General features: G+C 41.9%; 1 protein-coding gene across 8 annotated transcripts in view; it reads right to left on the bottom strand.

The window, feature by feature from the left end:
* C24H1orf159 (chromosome 24 C1orf159 homolog) overlaps positions 1–18,798 on the bottom strand; it is a 28,362-nt gene extending 9,564 nt beyond the window's left edge. Inside the window, exons 1-7 of one of the 8 annotated variants that reach the window (XM_014575518.4) lie at positions 18,605–18,798; positions 16,693–16,820; positions 10,769–10,926; positions 10,531–10,621; positions 7,645–7,720; positions 3,602–3,706; positions 2,665–2,730 (exon numbers count right to left, since the gene is read on the bottom strand). In XM_014575518.4, the coding sequence (XP_014431004.1) occupies positions 2,665–2,730; positions 3,602–3,706; positions 7,645–7,720; positions 10,531–10,602 (319 nt within the window). In that variant the 5' untranslated portion in view covers positions 10,603–10,621; positions 10,769–10,926; positions 16,693–16,820; positions 18,605–18,798. Of the gene's footprint in view, positions 1–2,664; positions 2,731–3,601; positions 3,707–7,644; positions 7,721–8,364; positions 8,502–10,530; positions 10,622–10,768; positions 10,927–16,692; positions 16,821–16,919; positions 17,577–18,604 lie in introns of those variants that run through there. The other 7 variants (XM_025186664.3, XM_075906210.2, XM_025186665.3 and 4 more) reach the window with 7 other exon arrangements.
* Positions 18,799–18,894: the final 96 nt, after the last annotated feature.

Here is an 18,894-nt window from a genome sequence, read left to right as displayed (position 1 = left end):
CTTCTAATGCTAATTTTGCTGTGTTTTAAGCTTCTACCTCCACTATTTTAATTCTAGGTTTTCCTGAAGACATTGATCAATATTTACCCTCAAGTGTTTCCTTCTTTATCCCAGTATTGCCAGCCATTGAACAAAAGTGGATTAGTAAACAAAACAATAAGAATATTTAAGGTAAAGTTAAATTGACAAAAACCAGAATTGCCAGAGCAAGGTCGGGCCATTAGTCATTTAAGTCAGATATTCTGCCTTCAGAGATAGCCAATTTGTAATACCTCAAATGCAAGTAAAACACTAGCAAAAAATTTTGCTCCAAAACTTTACTCACTTTGCTTAACTTATTTGTTTAAGGTCATAATGACACAAGGTGGCAGAGATTTATTTTATGAAGTAGTGGAATGCTGAAATTCTTGTGTTCAGGAGATAAACTAAATAGAATGAAGCCACAATTTTTTATTTTTTTTTTTACTACAGTAAAGTCTGTGTATTCCATGTAATGTAAATAGCAAAGATGTGGTATGTTTCATTCAAAGGTAGAGTCAAAAGAGGTTTGGTCATATCTTAAAATACTTGGCATAGTGACATTTTTAGAATAATACTGTACACAGATTGACTTAAGTTCCCAAAGCCACTCCCGAGATCTTGCAATTTCTTCATTAAGAAAGCTTTATATTAGGCATCAATTTTCCTGGGTAGGAAAATCTTCTTTACCATTTGGGTATAACTTTCACGGGACTGGCTGCAAAGGTGATTTATATCTATCGCATCATGTGTAGCATAAAGGGCAATAAGCAGCACTTGTTTTATACTCATAATGCAGTAGAATTTGATTGAGAAAACTTAAGACTCTTAACAGTAGCTGCTTCATCTTATTCATATGCTAGACCTCCCATTCCCTGTCTGTGCAGATCATAAGTTAACACAATCGGGCATCTTTGGTGGGCTCTGTCAGAGAAATACACAGATAGAATAGCAAGAGATGCTGCAGGTCAAGATTTACGTGCACTGGCAGAGCTGCCTGGAAGGAGCTTGTGTAGCACTGAATTACACACGAATCTTGTTTATGATTATACCGTTTATCCTCTCATTTAAAAAGCATTCACTTTAAGAGGTTATTCTAAAGCAGTTCACTAAGTCACTTTGTCTGGGATCCAACCTCCAGTAGTGCCTCACATTTCAGCCATTATTTTCAATTTATATTTGTTTGCAGTACAAATTAAACACAATAATTTAGAACAGTGGTTCCCAACCGCCAGTCCACGGACTGGTGCCGGTCTGCAAACTGCTGGCTGCGATGGTGGCTAAGCTCCAGCAGTGGTGGCGGCTGATTTTTGAGCTGGAAGTGCGAGGTGGTGGTGGCAGAAGGCAGTGGAGCTCCTCCCCCTCCCACACAGATAAGATGGTGGCTTGGCCGGGACCCCATGCTCCACCACTCCCACCCGTACAGCCGTTTTTGCTGTTGGCAGCACTGGGGCTGAGGCAGCAGCAGGAGAAGGAGGAGCAGGTAGCACCTCCCTCTCTTCTGCCCCTTTGTTAATGGCGGCCTGGCTGGGGCTCCGGGTTCTACACTCCCCTCTCCACCCGTGGGGGCACAAGACACACTCAGGGAAGGAAGGAGCATGAAGGAGGAGGGAGCCTGTGTGGCAGTAAACGCCACAATCCCTAGGGGGGCAGCCTCGCTCTGGGGAGGGTGGGAATGGGGTGGGAGACAACGGGGTGTTGGGTGAGGGCATGGAGGAGTCACAGGGCAAGAGGGTGTTGACATGGGATGTAGGGGACAGAGGTTAAAGGGTCAAAGGACATGGGGCATAAGGGTAGGGTGTAGTCCATGCAGCGCTGCCGTTTTGAAATGGTGCGTGGAGCCTGACGGCATTTCAAAGCAGCAGCACTGCATGGAGTCTGGGGTCAGCGAGGTCATCCCCAGCTGATCCTGAGGTCCACAGAGCGCTGCTGCTTTGAAATGCCACAAGGAGCATAATGCCTGGCTCCGCACGAGGTTTCAAAGTGGCAGCACGGTACGGAGCCCAGAGTCAGCGGGGGAGTTGCTGGCCCTGTGCTCCCCGCAGCGTTTTTGTCTTTAAAGAGAAGCAACAGCCAGAGGCACCCTTATCGACTATCCAATAGTCAATTAATCAAAATTTAACATCCTTACATAGGGGTAGGTGTTAAAGGGTGTTAGGCACTGGGGAGCAAGGGGCTGAGTTGGGACTAGGCGGCCAGGTAATATTTTATTTATATGTTCATTATTTGCATAATGAACATGAACAGGGCTTGACAAACTGTGGCAAAATCTACTTGCCAGCCCCACACTGATCATGCGCCAGACCCACATTGTGCATGCGTGCACCGCTGGAGAACGGGGCAACTGCTGAAATCTACTTGCCCCGGGCGAGTAGATTCACTGATGTGTCAAGCCCTGACCATGAAAATAAAATGTTACTGGTCTACCAAAAGTTTGTGAATGGGTTTGATGGTGCACGGTATAAAAATGGTAGGGAACTCCGGATTTAGAATAATTAAATTCTGAAATGGCTGCTACTTTTTAATAATATGGGGGGGGAAAAACATCTTACCAAGATTGTATCTAGTACCAGGTTGTCAAACGGGTGCTGCTGACAAGACTTCAGAGTGGCTACCCCCCAGTATAAGACAATTCCATTTACTTACCTATATTCTGTAGAAAAGGAGTTACGGTACTTATATTCATTTGAAAATTCATTCCTTTGGTATCAGCTGTATGGAAGAAAAATGCATTTTTATGAAGCATTTAATTCAGTGCTGATTTAGTCAAGGTTTTGAGAGTGATAAGACATCATATCATGATGCTTGGATTTCTCTCATGAGATAATAGCGCTCCACAAACACACACCTCTTACACTTCCCGGGGGAAGTAAAGACGAGGCACATGATCACCCTCTTGAGGCAAGAGGATTCATTACTGAATTGTTCAAATGCCCTTATATGCCTCTCAGCTCTTTTAATTTAATAAATCATTTAGCAAAATTAGATGAAGTGGTCTGCTCAGAGAACAAAAAAAAAGAGAGAAATGGGGGCTCTTACGTATGGGATAGTACGATCCAACTTCCTGAATAAAAGAGCTATTGAGATCTAAGGAGTTCTTCGTATATGCCTACGGCAAATGTCTGATTCTGAAAATAGTGATTAAATCATTCAAGAAATTCAATGTTAATTACTGTATTTGCTAGATGCAAGTTTGGTTTAAAAAAACATTTGAGTATTTTTCTCAGGGTTGTACATGTTATGGAAAAAAGGGTTCTTAAAAATCACAAAGATATGGTTTGGGTATTGCATTTGGTTGTAAAGATCAAATACTCTACTGTGTGAACAAAAGGTGGCTAAAGGAGATTAGGAGATAAATGATACTGTGCCTCACTTTGCTCTACAGCAGTTTCTGCTGGTTGATTTCAGGTAAGTTTTGGAGCAATTGTCATCAAAGCTATTCAGGTATAGCAGGACCACAGATTGAGGATTTTCATTCCTAGTCCCATCATCGTTCTTTTATGGGACACAACTGGGAAATGTACAAAGACTCCTGCCCGCCCCCCCCCAAAAAATCAGGGCAACGGGATGGCAGATTACTTACTATTTCTACAGTCGGTCAGATTGAAAGTTGATGCAACAGAAGTGGTTTCATTCTTGCATTTAATGCAAATGCTACTCCCATCCTCATTCCACTCTCTGTAACAACCTGCACAAGAACAAAATGTACACTAAGCTGGAAATGAAGGTGTCAGAAAAATCCTTCTTGTCTCCAGAAGGAAACATCTGACAAACATATGAGGACACAGGCTTCCTACACAGAGTGTCTCTTGCTTACTATCACAGTACCACAAAAAACAAAAACAAAAAAGGCACGCTTTCATTTCTAATGTGCTTTTTCTACAAGAAAACAAGCTTTTGTCCTATATATAAAGAACATTCAGGAGAAGTTTTACTATACATTTTAGAAACGGGCAAGTATGTTTGTTCAAGAATGCCTAAAAAGTAAGAGCTAGAACCACAAAAATTGGTAGACAACTTCCTCTTAAAGCAAGGGCAGGGCTTGGCTGTGCTGGGATAATGGGATGTGCGTAGAATCGGATTGTTCCTCATAAAATGGAAAGGGAGGAGTTTGATAGAAGGGAGTCATACTGCAGAATGACCACAGAGGGGGCAGCAAGGGGCCAGAGATGCGGACTGGGACAGCTATATCCCCATTAGGCTAGCAGAGATGGAAAAACGAAACACCTAGCTACTATATATTCCAGAGTGTGTCTCTTCGTGAGTGTCTGTACCCCAGCTCAGGGACATGCACCCTCCACCAGCTGTGCTCGCTATAGCGACCATGGACAAGAGAGAGGGCTGGGGTTGTTCTGTCCCTGGGGAAGCCTGCATACTGAACCTCTAGCCCTCAGTCCCGCCCCAGAACGATTTAAATGAAGGAAGATAAAACTGGAGTTAAGGATCCAAGCAACGCCGGGTAAATCTGCTAGCCACTTATAAGCAAGCAAATGCTAGGAGGTTATTGTCATACAGCTCCAATCACCATTTAGTTTTTTAAATTATGAAAAAAAACTAGGGAGCTGTGTTCCCTGCTCGCTGTGCTCGCCAACACTCTCCACCCCTTCGCAGGAGGCAGGCAACCCCAGCTCTCCCCACTTCTGCCAGCCTGGGCCCCTACTCCCCCTCCCTCCCTCTGCCAGCCTGGGTGCCTTTTCCCTTAACCCTGCTAGCCTACATCCCCTTCTCCCTCCCCCCTTCCCCGCCAACCCAGGCCCCTTCTCCCTTCCACCAGCTTGGGGCCCTTTGTTCCTCTCCCACCCTGCCAGCCCGGGCCCTTTCATTCCCCCCTTAACCCAAACTCTCCATGGCCGTGGCACACATCAGGCCCAGCTCTAACCCTGGCAGCTGGGGAGGCACAGGAGTGCCTGCCTGGCCTGCTTGGGGTGCAGGTAGTGCCATGTGCATGTGGTGCTCTGGGGCACTGCAGACTGCTGAGGTGGGGAAAGCAGCAGCACAGGGGCCACTGTTTGAACCTCTCCCCAGTGCAGTCCCACCTGTGCTGATCACTGCTCCACCCCACCTGCAGAGCCCAGGCCCAGCCACTCAGTGGGAGCGGACGGGAAGAAGACAGATCGGTGCAGCAGCTCCCCCGGATGGGTCACAGGTGCTCTGGCAGCCATGGTAAAAGTGCAGCCGCTGATGAGGGGGGTGAGTCTCCACAGGGAAGCCAGACTCTGGGCAGTTGGGCACTGTGCTCCGGCTCCTCAAGAGCCCGGGGAGGGGGGGAGGGAAGAGGAAAGGTCGTCCCCCCTTCACCCACCAAGAGCCCACTGCTGACACATAAGCCCAGTTGGGAGCCCTGCTCCTAGCGCCTGTCCCCAGGCTGCTGTCTTGAGCACTGAACCCCACCCGCAGCCCAGGGCTGTCATGGCTGCGATGTAGGGTCTGCCGGCTACTGTGTCATGTTTCTTGGCATTGAAAGCCCTGCAGGGTGGGGGTGGAGGAAGGGGAGTAGGGGCTTCATTTAAAATAGCAATTCTAAGAGGCAAGAGGAAGCAGTGAAGTTGGGCTTGAGCTGGGGGGGAGAGGGAGAGAGGTGAGAGAGTGACGTGATGACATAATTCTGTCATCCCACAGGAAAAGCTTTTTTTCTTTTAATTTATATATAAAAGAAAATTTTTCCAATCCTTCCAAACCATGTCTTAAAAACTACCGGAAGAGAAGGGACCACCCTGCTTACATTTTTTACTGTACCCTCTGGGTCTCCAGCTTGCAGAAATAAGCTTTAATACCATGTCTGTGCATTATATCACAAGGTAAGGCAGAGAAAGAAGCATAAGATGCTTTAAAAAATAAAATAAAATCAGTGAAGGAGCTCTATCAGGTTATATTAGGCTCAATCCTGACAGTCACTCAAAGGCTAATAAAGAACAATGTGAAGGTGGCCGATAAAACAGTATTTTTCTATTGCCCAAACTTTTTTGATACTGCACAGCTAAAGCCTGTTTAAGCTACTCTATGACAAGCAAGTGACATTTTTTAATACTAGCCATACTACCAGACAGGGTTGAAAACCAATAAACTTGTGTCTTGAATGAGGTCTTCTGCATCTTTATTTACATTTACAAAGTACCCATTTAAAGCTAAAGCATGTCTTCTACACCCTCTTTATTAATAGAATAAAGCAATAGCGTCTTCACTCTGTCTTATGATGCAGGAGCCAGATAAGAAAAATGTCCCTGATAGATCATGTTGCAGTCTAGATTCTAAAGCAAAAACTCACTATGTTAGCTAAGATCCAGTTCCCCAAAGCCTTTGGCCAAGATGGGATCAATTATCCCATAAAAGCCATACTATTAGTAAAGCACTGATTGGAAAACAGCTCTGCTGTTAGGTTCTCCTCTGAGGGAAGCTGCACATTTGATGCCCTTAGTAATAAATTACATCTGACATTTAATCTAAACACAAATGGACTCACTGTAAGGGCAAATCCTTTCTCCAGTAAATAAGAAGGAAGCAACAAAAAACTTTAACACCAAAGATTTCAGTAGTTGAATGTTTTATGGCATGATGTAAGATGATGTTAATCTATGAAATTTATGGACATCAGTTTGTGCCACAGCTCGGATCACTTAAGAACAGAAATGAATGCAGTAATCATGTAATGCTTAAGTAACTGAGCAGTTAAGCATTTAGCTTAGAAAAACGTAAGCTTAATATACATTTTAACATTTAATGTAAGGAAAACACAGGATCCGTAGTTAAAAAGAAAAAGTGATTTTCAATTCTTTAGTTTTTCAGAGAATTATGAATGCATAAGGCTATATATGTTCTCTTATTGATCTTAAGTCTAGACAAGATTAGTTTTTTTTTTTTTAAAGCTTTTCACTTCTCTTTAAGGAAAAGTAGATTTTTACAAACAGATCACTTCTCTCAGAATTGAATTTGCATCATATTAGCTAAGCCTAAGTCTTTCTTCTGGCCCCCTTCATTACTGTATTTTTTGCTATTTATCCCCCATAACCTGTGCTTGTAAATACTGAGTACACCTTGCATCATACCACTTTATGCTACATGAAAACTGAAAAATTCAGCAATACCAGGGTACTATCCTCCTCATGTGAGTTCACAGTTTCCATAAGCATTAATAAATGTTTAAAGTGTTAATTCAGAAAATGTTCCTCAAGATGCATGTGTACAGTAACTCCTCCTTTCTTCCCTAATTAATTAGCTTCTGTGTTTTGCCATTGCCTACAGAAAAATGCTCTGGGAATTTCTCTTGGAAAAAATATACAGGCAGCCCCCAGGTTACATGGATCCGACTTACAACGGATCCCTACTTACAAACGGGGTGAGGCAACCCCGCACTAGCTGCTTCCCCCCAGCAGACCAGGGAGACGCGAAGCTAGTGCCCACCCCAGCAGACCAGGGAGACGCGGAGCGGCTTTTCTCAGCAGACACCTCAGCTTGAGAATAAAGGACTGAGGGAAGTGAAGTGTGGGAGAATAAAACTGAGCTCTGGAGAAATGTTTGGCTAGAGTTTCCCCTACAATATGTACCAATTCCGACTTACATACAAATTCAACTTAAGAACAAACCTACAGTCCCTATCTTGTACGTAACCCGGGGACTGCCTGTACTTACCTGGACTGCACTGGTGAGTGACTGGACAGGTGCTGTTTGTATCCAACACATCCATACAACATTCTGTCTGTGAAACCTACAAAAGAAAATATTTACAGCACATTTCCCTCAGCTTTTGGCATTATTAAAAACAAAGCTTAATCTTACCCAGCACATAGTAATAAAGGAACAAATCACAGTGGGAGTTGAAACCATACCAACAAAACACTTCATTGCTACTAGTTTTTAATAATCAGCAGTAAAAGATACAGTACAGGCTGGATTACATCACTGAGATAATTTTGATCAGTCAGCAACTGCCCAAATTAGGGCTTTACAAACAAATGTAAAGGGAGGAACACGTCAGAGCAGATTTTGGAAGGGATTTCGTAGAATCACTTTATTAACAGCACTTACTAACTTTTTTAGAACAGTTCATGTCCATGGGCTAAATCACTCTCTCCAGAGGTAAAACCCTGAAGGAGATCTCACTGTGGTCACCTGAACAGAGTTTCCCTGATCATTTTTTTTGCCTCTTACAGAAAAGGCCAAAGGACCACTCAAAAAGCTCAGATTTCAGGTGGACAGGTGATCTGCAAGAGGCCAGGAATATCCATGATGAGGCTCTATGCTTTCACAGCAACTCTGGCTGGACACAGATTAAACCGAAACCTTCCAGGAAGGGGGGATCCCTCTAGAAAGGGGACTCTCTAATAAGTTTATGGGATGATGCATGTCTACCTTGTCTCTCTTTGTCCTCACGGCTCTCCTCTGCACAGATCTTAGACTAGCAAAGAGAATGCTTTGTGGCCTCTAGGAGGTCTGCTGCAGAGGAAACTAAGCTCGGTCTCCTTTGTGTACAGATCTGATGATCCTCACTCTTCCCACATACTGCAAAGTGATGACAAGGCTGATTTTTGATTGAACTTCACATTTGCATTGAAGTTTCCTAATTTCATAGAGCACCTTTACAAAAGGAAGATTAGCATTAATATTGCAGTTAAAAAAAATACTGCATGTCAGAATCCTGGCCCAAAAAACCACACAAGCTCATGTGCAACAACGTACTGAAAAAAACTGCGCTCTTTTTGATGTTTATGTACATCTAAAATAGGATTAGATTATAAAAATCTGTTAGGACATCAATATTATAAAGTGATAGTACTCATTAAGGAACTTTTTTCATATATAGAAAAGCCAAACACTAGATGCCAAATTTTAAAAATAAATGTGTGGTTTTGCAAGAGCTACTATTATCATAACTCCTCCTTTACGGTACAGACATTCTGTCTCTAGGTATGAGTGTTGCAATGAACGAGTGTCATTTAAGCTACACAACCTCTTTCTCATAGGTCTAAAAACAAAATGTTATGAAAGGAGAAAACTTGTTCATCTTGGCCTCTGGGGATAGAACGGTGTCCTTGGCCTCTGTTTGTCAGAGGCTGGAGAGAGATGACAGGAGACAAATCGCTTGATCATTGTCTTCAGTCCACCCTCTCTGTGGCACCTGGTGCTGGCCACTGTTGGCAGACAGGATACTGGGCTAGAAGGACCTTTGGTCTGACCCAGTATGGCCGTTCTTATGTAACAAGAAGCAATGGGCTTAAACTGCAGCAAGGAAGGTTTAGGTTGGACATTAGGAAAAAGTTCCTAACTGTCAAGGTAGCCAGACACTGGAATAAATTGCCCAGGGAGGTTGTGTAATCCCCATCTCTGGAGACATTTAAGAGTAGGTTAGATAAATGTCTATCAGGGATGGTTTAGACAGTATTTGGTCCTGCCATGAGGGCAGGGGACTGGACTCGATGACCTCTCGAGGTCCCTTCCAGTCCTAGTATTCTAGGATTCTATGAAGCAAATGGGCTAATGGACTGAGCAGAGAGATGGAAGTTAGGAACTTGGCAGTTGTATTAAATCTGATTTTTTCTAAAAATTACTAAGCTGCTCAAGTCTCAAAACACAGATTCACTTGAGCTTGTCAGAAAACAACAAAAGATCGGGCTAGTATTCAAGCACGTGACTAAGGGGTCAAAGTCAGTTTAAACCAACCCAGCACAGTATTTGTTATTGCATTCAGTCACCAATCAATCAAGCAAGTGATGAGGCTCAAGGATATCAGGAAGAGTGTATCATTCATCCCTGACTTGGTGGAGATAATCAAACTTTTAATGACTGCAGTAGACTTCACTCAGTTGGTAGAGTGTAGGAGGGAAGTCCAGGAACAGTAATGAACCAGAAAGGCTTACAGTCAATGAGAAAATAGGCAGCTTGGTACATAAAAAGGCTTGTAGGTCAAACTGTCCGGGAGACAGGTTATAAATTTCTGCCCATTCACTTTGCAATAGGCAGCAGCAGTTTCCTATAACTTTGGGCAGCTTTTAAAAGCAGATTTTAGGTTTCCATATTTTGGATTACTTTTGTAGCTATTATACTGTCAAGCAGCTAAAAAGATTAAAAGCTTTCAAAATCATGATTATCTATGGTTTTCAGTGACAGACCAGCTGCATGTTTTCTAGCCAGTGGGCTTGTGACTGGGGTGGGATCGAAGCTTTGATAGGCAGTCTTCAGAGCAAGTTCACCCTCACTAGCTGCCAAATTGTCTAGACCGAGCAGCCAATCAATACAGCAATTTTGAGAGCTAGATCTTTATTCCTGTTGGGCACTATTTACTTAGCCTACCTACCAATGGCACCAAACACTACACGAAGGAAGAAAAAGTTGACATTAACGTTTACAGGCAAGTTCTGAGTGTGCTGCTTTTCCTGTGATCTTTTATAAACAGCATTGTAAGGGGGAAACTTCACTTCCTTCCTAACAGAATTTAGCATATAAACAGGCAATTTTAACGCCATTTCATTCATAGCAGAATGAAATTTCATGAAGAGCTATGACTTATAAAATACATACCAAACGGTCAGTGGATTTGCTTGTAACTTCAGCTATGAGTCTAGTTAGGAGAAGGACATATGGCATTGCCATGCCCAGGAATGAGAAATATCTAAATAAAAAGAGAATGGAACACTATATTAAGGACAAAGACGATAGAGATAGAGTCTGTCTGCATCCAAAACAAACTTCTGCTGAAATGTTAAAATTAACTGAAAACAAAGCCTTTTATATTTAGCATCTGAGGAGAAAGACTTACCTTGTTTAAAGGTACAAATTTGAGACATTCAGAATTTTCACTCCAGCTGCAGAAAGGCAGGTTTCTGGTTATGCCAGACTCTGTGGTTGCTAGGAAACAAGGAGCCTTATCAGTCTGCTCCAAACAGGGCTATGCAGAGACTATTCCACACCCATGATCTAAAAATCAATGGGATTGCAATACGAACAGTTACTGCCTGGCACTATTGCTGATAAACCTGCCCACAACAACTGACTCCTCTGGCTGCAGCACTGAACTGCAAAGGATTGATATAAGGATACAGAGTAAAAGCTCTTCAGAAAGGTAATGCCATAGTTATTCTCCCCAGCAATGCCATAGTTATTCTCCCTAGCAAAGACCTGAAGTCTTAATAAAAATTAAGAGTTAATATGCAACAGTATCAAATTCAAACAGGCGTTTAGCTTCTCAGGATTTCTGTTGCAATAATTCAAATGAGATTTTTTTTCAACTATCTCCTTATCAAGCAGCATGTAGTTTTTTAAAACTATGGTTGCATTTATCTTCTCCTCCCTTCTTTTTCTAAGCAGGCCCAAAAAGACTGGAAGTCAATCCCCTTCTTCCCATCCTAATAAAGTCCCACCCTAATCAAGTCCTGATTGGCCTGGGAGTGGTGGAGCTGTGCAAAGTTTCCTCCGCCCTCCTCCCCGCCCTGCAAGGAGTGCACAATACTTCAAAGTGCCATATGCTTGTGCATGGCGGGAGCAGGGCAAGGGAAGCTTCGCATAGCTCCGCCGCCCTAGGCCAATCAGGACTTGGGGCGGGGGAGCGCGTGATATCTCCTCCTGTCTGTGAGCAGCGCGTGGCACTTTGAAGTGCTGTGTGCTCCTCGCTGGGTGGGAGGAGGCTTTGCACACTCCCCCCGCTCCCAGGCCAATCAGGGTCTGTGGGTGGGGGAGCGTGTGAAGCGTCTTCCTGCGCTGCCAGGGGCATGGATGCCTAGTGGGAAGGGGGGGGGTGGGAAGCGCCTAAGGGGATCCTCCATCCCCAGACCAATTATGGTCTAGGGATCAAGAAGCCCAGAAGCATTCTGGCCCTGCCCCTTCCAGATTAGGCCCTGCTCCTTTCAGGGCAGGCCAAGGCTACTTCAAAAAATTTTGAAGTGGCCCCCAGCCAAAAATTATTGCCCACCCCTGTATTTAAGTATTGTTGCATAAAGAGGAGTCTGTGGGTGAATTTTAAAATAATTTATATTACTAAATTACTATGGTGATAGAAATGTAGCCGTGTTAGTCTGGGGTAGTTGAAGCAAAATGCAGGACAATGTAGCACTTTAAAGACTAACAAGATGGTTTATTAGATGATGAGCTTTCGTGGGCCAGACCCACTTCCTCAGATCAAATAGTGGAAGAAAGTAGTCACAACCATATATACCAAAGGATACAATTAAAAAAAATGAACAAATATGAAAAGGACAAATCACATTGCAGAACAGAAGGGGGATGCGGGGGGGGCGGGGGGGGAAGGGGGAGGAAGGAAGGTAAGTGTCTGTGAATTGCTGATATTAAAGGTAGGGAGAGTGGGATGTTTGTGAGTTAATGGTATTACAGGTGATAATTGGGGAAACTGTCTTGGTAATGGGTGAGAGAGTTCAAATTCAAATCAAGAATTTGAATTTTCTCACCCATTACCAAGACAGTTTCCCCAATTATCACCTGTAATACCATTAACTCACAAACATCCCACTCTCCCTACCTTTAATATCAGCAATTCACAGACACTTACCTTCCTTCCTCCCCCTTCCCCCCCCCCCCACATCCCCCTTCTGTTCTGCAATGTGATTTGTCCTTTTCATATTTGTTCATTTTTTTAATTGTATCCTTTGGTATATATGGTTGTGACTACTTTCTTTCACTATTTGATCTGAGGAAGTGGGTCTGGCCCACGAAAGCTCATCATCTAATAAACCATCTTGTTAGTCTTTAAAGTGCTACATTGTCCTGCATTTTGCTTAAATTACTATGAGTCATGTAATGCAACATTTTATAAATATACAGATATAAATCAATGTTGACAAATTGGACTTCTGATAAAACAGTTGAAAGACAATATCCTCGTATATATTCTTTGGTGTTAACAAAAGACTTACAAAAGTTAAAGTAGTCATCCCTAACTCCAAAAATTAGACCAATTGGTTTGGTAGTCTTAGAACGAAAAGGGTCTGCCTCACAGTGACCACTATTATAATCAGTCCCCTTCTCAGCTCTTTCAAAGCTAGAGAATGAGCCCATACAAGTCCTATGTACAGCACACGCCTCTCTTCTGCCTAGAAGAGCCCCTTACAATCAGGGATGATTTAAGCACACTGGGGGGGAAAAAAGATAAACGAGTGGAGAAAAACTGTACTGCATGTTACCTATGACTGTGGACATCAAAGAACATTAACATTCCAGTAGCATCAATTCAACAACTTTCACAATTTCATCAGTTCAAGTTTAAATTTGCACACATGAAAACAGTGACACCGCAGCCATATGATAAGCAGTTGGTTCAATTTAATTATGTACTTGGCATTATCTGACACTGACCATTGAAGACTCCAGGAAAAGTCTGAGCACCTGAGTAGATTTTGCTATTAATTACTGGTGCAGATTACAGTATTTGGAGACAAAGTTTATGAATCCTTCATGAACAAAATGGTCCTCCAAAATGAGACCTTTATAACAGAGTATTAATGAACTTCAAGAAAAGATAGTTATGCACATCTTGCTTCTTGTTATTAAGCACATGCTGAATGCACCGCATTGGGAAAGGAGTTTTTTGGGTCACCTCAAACTGTAATATGGGCTACCGAGGGGAGATCTTTCAGATGCACTTTTTTCTTCTGAAGTGACCGGGGAAGATTCAGATTTAGAGATTACAGAATTGAATATTTTTAGGGCAGGATGGAAATAAATTTGTAATTCAGATAGATCCCCAAACCACGGTGAAACAAGATGCATTATTCAATGGCAAATATGAAAGCTCCATCACTAGTTTAAATTAAAAACTCAGTTACAAATATTCTTCTGAGATTACTTAAGGAGACAGTTTGTCTAGCGATTAGGGCATGGAAAAAGTTGCCAGGAAATCCTAAATGATAATACTGCCTTTGCCACTTATTTCTTCTATAGCTTTGGCCAAGGCCCTAAATTATTTTTTCTTCAACTTACACATTTATAAATAGAGATAACACTTACCGACCCTCCTAAGTTTGTTCTGAATATTAATCTTTGTTTGATACAATCAAAATTTAAAATGGCTACATAGATGCTAAAAATAATTCTACTTTGAGCATGTAGATAAATGTGTTCCAAGTATGAATTCTTTCAATAAGATTCTGTAGGATTTACCTTAGTGTCCTCTTACTGTGACAAAGGTCTAGAAATTCAACTGTACTAGTAAAAAAGCACAATGAAGTACACGGTTACTATAGATGAGACTCATCCAGTGGTCAAGTCTGAGTGACAAAACTCCCTTTAATTAGGAATTTTCCACAAAGTATTAAAGTAGCCTATGTTTTCCATATTTTGGTAAACAAAAAGTTTAAAAGCCTTTGTTTGTGTCACACTGTTCAATTGACAAACAGGATCCAAAAATGTCATAAGACTTTAAAAAATAGATTGTTCAGTATACTACCCAGACTGCTACCAAAACTATATCCAAGCTCCTCAGGGTTTTTAAGGAAGCCTGTTAACTAAAATTTTCAGGTGATAGTCAGTGTATCCTCTAATTTTTTTCCATTCATGTGCAGAATAAATTTTGCTATGGGTACTGAGGTATGTGTGGATATGCACGTCTAGGAGAAACATGCTGCCAACTGTGGGCATTCAGCTCATCAGCTGGGTGGTATTTGAATCCCTCCTAGATGGCCACTCTGCCACAAAGCTTACAGGAAACACTGGTGATAGCAGATGTGTAGCTCATTTTTAAACATTTGATTAAAAACTATATTCAGCATATGGAGTAATTATAGAGCTACATACAAAGAACAAGCATTTTAGGCCAGATCCTTATTGCTATAGACAGGCACAGGGAAGCCAACTCTATTTTTTGATACTTTTCAAGGCAGTTTAAAAGCATTCATTTCTACAGCTTTAGAATGCATATATCGACCGTATGCATAGCTTTAATATTTTGAGTTTCATTAAAACATCCAACTCTTAGAGATAGAAGATATGGCAAACTCTCAAAAAAGTAAACATTGCCTCTGATTTTAGATGACTTCCACTGAGAAAAAAGCCCTCTGCTGTTATAGCCAGATGCTCATCAATTTTCCATCACTTTGGACTCTACACAGAAATGTCTGTCAATACTTGCCTCATTAATATAATAAAATTAAATATTGAAGTGAATCAGAGGAGAAAAACCTAAATATTTTCCTGTCATATAAACATATCTTTCAGTAAAGAAAAACAGAATATCTTCTGCACAAGATGACATCAGTAACTAGATGTTGCAAAATGACAAGTATTCATTCTTGTTGGACATAGGTCTACAGTACAGGCTCCACACGGAAATACATTACAGTACTAATCAACAATGAGGCACAATTATCCTGGACCATGCAAGTGTCTGAGACCCTTGTACAAAGACAGTTTGTAGTAGTCTATTCTTCATGCTAATCGAAGTGCAAGACAGCTAAATAAGACACTGACTTCGATGGCAGTTTGTGCTGTGGACATCCATCCAACAGAAAATAAAACAAAACCATGCAACTCATTTCACATGGGCCCTCAGCTATCAAATACTAGGAGGCTTATTATCAACACCATGGCCAACACTTTAAACTAGTAGTTTTAACTTTAATAAGAGAGAAAAGAGACTGCATTCCATTTACAATCAGTAAGGTAATACTGTTGACTTTAGAATGTTAACTATTTTATTGAAATAAAATAGACAAGCTTCAGAATTTAAAATATAAGAGAAGATAGCTTCTTCATAATATAATGCATAATAAAACAAATTACAAGCATATTAGAAAAACAGTTCTGTGGAGTAGTACACTTGGCAGTGCTTTCACTTTAGATTTAAAAATTGACACTTAACTGGACCCCAATCTAAAAGTATTTATATCATAAGAGCCAACATACTTTATTTTGAAAACACAGATATTAGAATCTTATGCTCACTAAAATTTAATTAGATCACAGGTATTTTTAATAAGCCTGAAACAAGTTACAGGCAATAACCAAAATTCATGGAAGCCTGTGACTTGCTCTGACTTTTACTAAAAATATCTGGGGTGCTGTCTGTCAGCTCGCTGTAGTCATGGAGACCCCACAGAAAGTTACAGAATCCGTGGCCTCAGTGACAGAATTATATTTTTAAACATTAGCTATTTCCCATCATAAAATTGCCAAAAATAAAAACTAAAACCTGAAGTAGTGAGTTCTGATCTCATGTGCTCCAATAGGCATAAGCAACACGCTTTACATTTTTACTCAGCAGTATATTTGACTCATGTAGCCTGGCAACCAGAAAATTATTCCTTTCCAGGATACAGGAGTGCTTCTGTAATTCAAAGCTTAATTTTTTTTTTAAAAAAAAAATCTTAATTTAAGGATTACCATCACTTATATTAGTTTAAGTGTATTGTTTGCATTATGCTCGGTATTATGAAATAACAGTAGTAGCAAGTTTTTGTTTTTTTCAGATACATTAAAAAACAATCATTAAAAAAAGGAAGGGTGTGGGTGGTAGAAATTTGGTATGTACATTGCAGGTATGTTCAGTTCCTGGTTATCAGATAAGATTTTCAAGTGTTAACATTTCTGTTCTTCTCTCAAATGCATTTTAATTCTAATGTGACCTTTAGTTGCTCATAACTGTCAGAATATCAGGCAAAAAACTGGATCCCAGTTTCATAAGCCACATACTTGCAAATGCCAAAAAAAAAAACCCCAAAAAAACCACCTTTCACTTACCAAATTTTTCAGAGGTTCATACTTGAAGTACTGGATCTTCCATCAGCACTTTTTATTCAGGAGGGAGGAATTTAACATGATGTACTGCTAGGTTCTCATTCATTCTGTAAATACACGGAGCAAGACACCTACATAATAGAAGGACAGACAATTATTTGGGCTGTGCTTATCACAATCCCTTACAAAGGAAAGCTTAAATAAGGACTTGTTTTTCCAGCTCCGCTCACCTGTTTTTCCTGCTCTTCTTATGCATACCCATGATAAGGACAGTGCTAGTTTACTTGGAACTTACAGAGTTGACCTAGTATAGGTAAAACCTCCTGCAAGCACTGTAACAAACCCTCATTCCAGCTGGAAAGTTACAATCACTTTTAAGCCCTGTTTCTGCTGAAAAGGAATTATGTAGTTCAAATGTGCCTACAGCAGCCAGTGGGTGACCCAAAACTGCCATCATTACTCAGTCAGCTAGAAGTTTGCAATAACTCATTTTGCAATAACAATTGTTAATACTACCTTCAAAGTTTGATGAGTGAAATTAATGCTGGCAGGGTTATGCTGCCAAAATATAGTTACATACTCCAGTGCTTTAGAAACACCTTTAGATATTCACTAAGCCGGATCTTGTGCTATTAAACAGTATAATTGGTAAACATCTTTAAAAGTACTTCTTGAAAAAAAAAACGTAAAAATCAGGACTACCCGAACTATGATAGTTTGAACAAGTGATTTCTTTCCTTAAAATAATTACTAAAATTCTGTCATTGGAATTCCATTCAGCTTAATAAAACATGGGCATTTCCTTGTCCTAGACTCAGGAGAGATCTGAATTGACATTACTTATTTATTTGTAAGAATTGAGAAGAAATATTTCTATTTCTCAGGCTTCCCCTTACATACCAAACTGCTGCAACCACTCCCTGAGTTAAAATGTACAGTAGCTTCTTTGCCAGTGAATGTATTCTCCACATGCCCTCACTATTTTTCTGTGTTTCACATAGCTTGCTAAATATATTACCACAAGCTATTTTCTGTCTGCAGTTTTAATACCTATGTGCAACTTCCCCTTCCCATTTCAGGAATTTCACTAATTTCTGATGTGGAACAATAGTCTAGTAGCACCTTAAAGGCTAACAAAACCCATGCTACAAGACTATTTGTTGTTTTTTTAAGTTTTTCCTGTTACAGTCTAACTGGGCTACCCCTCTGAAGCTTCTAATGTACAGGCAGGCATTTGTTTTTATTTATTTGCAAGGGGAGGAAGGGATAGGATCAAGATGGATTCTTCTAAGACAAATCATTTTTGCAGTGCCTGTTTTAATGCCAACCGTTAAATCGCATTCGAGGTTAGTTTACTTTTTTAAATCTTCCTCATTCTGACAAAGCCAGGTTGAGCAAAGCCCAGTAAAAAGAACCCCCAAAATGAAAGGCCTCAACCCCCAAAAAGATGGGTGTATGGAGAGAGGGTACCAGGCACAATCCCAAATAGGAGTCCCCCACTGCCGCTCCTAAAGTGGTGAGTGTAGGGGGAGGGGCTGCGTATGGGGAGGTTACAAAAAAAGATACCGGGGCGCTGCTCATCACAGGAAGAAAAAGGGGGGGGCATCTAATTATTTCCCAATCTCTTCTTGTCCCCCAGCTGTGGAAGACGGGGGGCTTGGCCTGCACTCCGACTTGCCCCCCCCCCCCCCCCGAAAAAAGGAAGGCCTTGGCTTCCCCCTTCTCCTTGACCCCACCGACTGCAGAGGGAGGCAGGGCCTTTGCCCCCTCCCCCAGGGGACGCCTGAGTCCCTATTGCCCCCTTTCTACACCCCATCATGCGGGGGAGCTGGAGCCTTCTGCTTCACCCTCCGCGCAGCGCCGCATCACCGCGAGGGGTTTCAAACCTGCGCCCCCGCCCCACTTACCCCCTTACCTAAGTGAGGCGCCTCCAGCAGCACGACCGCAGGTTCCCTTTCGTACCCCCCGCCCTCAGGCGGCGTCCAGCCCGCTCCCTCTTACGCCTTCCTGGGACTTGTAGTCCTGCTCTCGCCCTTCAGCCGACTGGCTCTGGAGAGTCTCTCTAGGTTTGGAACTACAATTCCCAGCGTCCTTTGTGTTTCCCCACCTGTGCTCCCCTCCCGGCCCTGCTCTACAGGGAACTACCACAGCCTCGGCGGGCTCTCTTCGCCGGCGCGCGATGCCTACTGGGAAATATAGTCCTTC

This window comes from Pelodiscus sinensis, chromosome 24 (genome assembly GCF_052426305.1).
Source record: "Pelodiscus sinensis isolate ZL-2025 chromosome 24, ASM5242630v1, whole genome shotgun sequence".
Taxonomy (NCBI): Eukaryota; Metazoa; Chordata; order Testudines; family Trionychidae; genus Pelodiscus; species Pelodiscus sinensis.
Note: the sequence above shows the minus strand (reverse complement) of the source record. Positions and strands in the feature narration are given on the sequence as shown.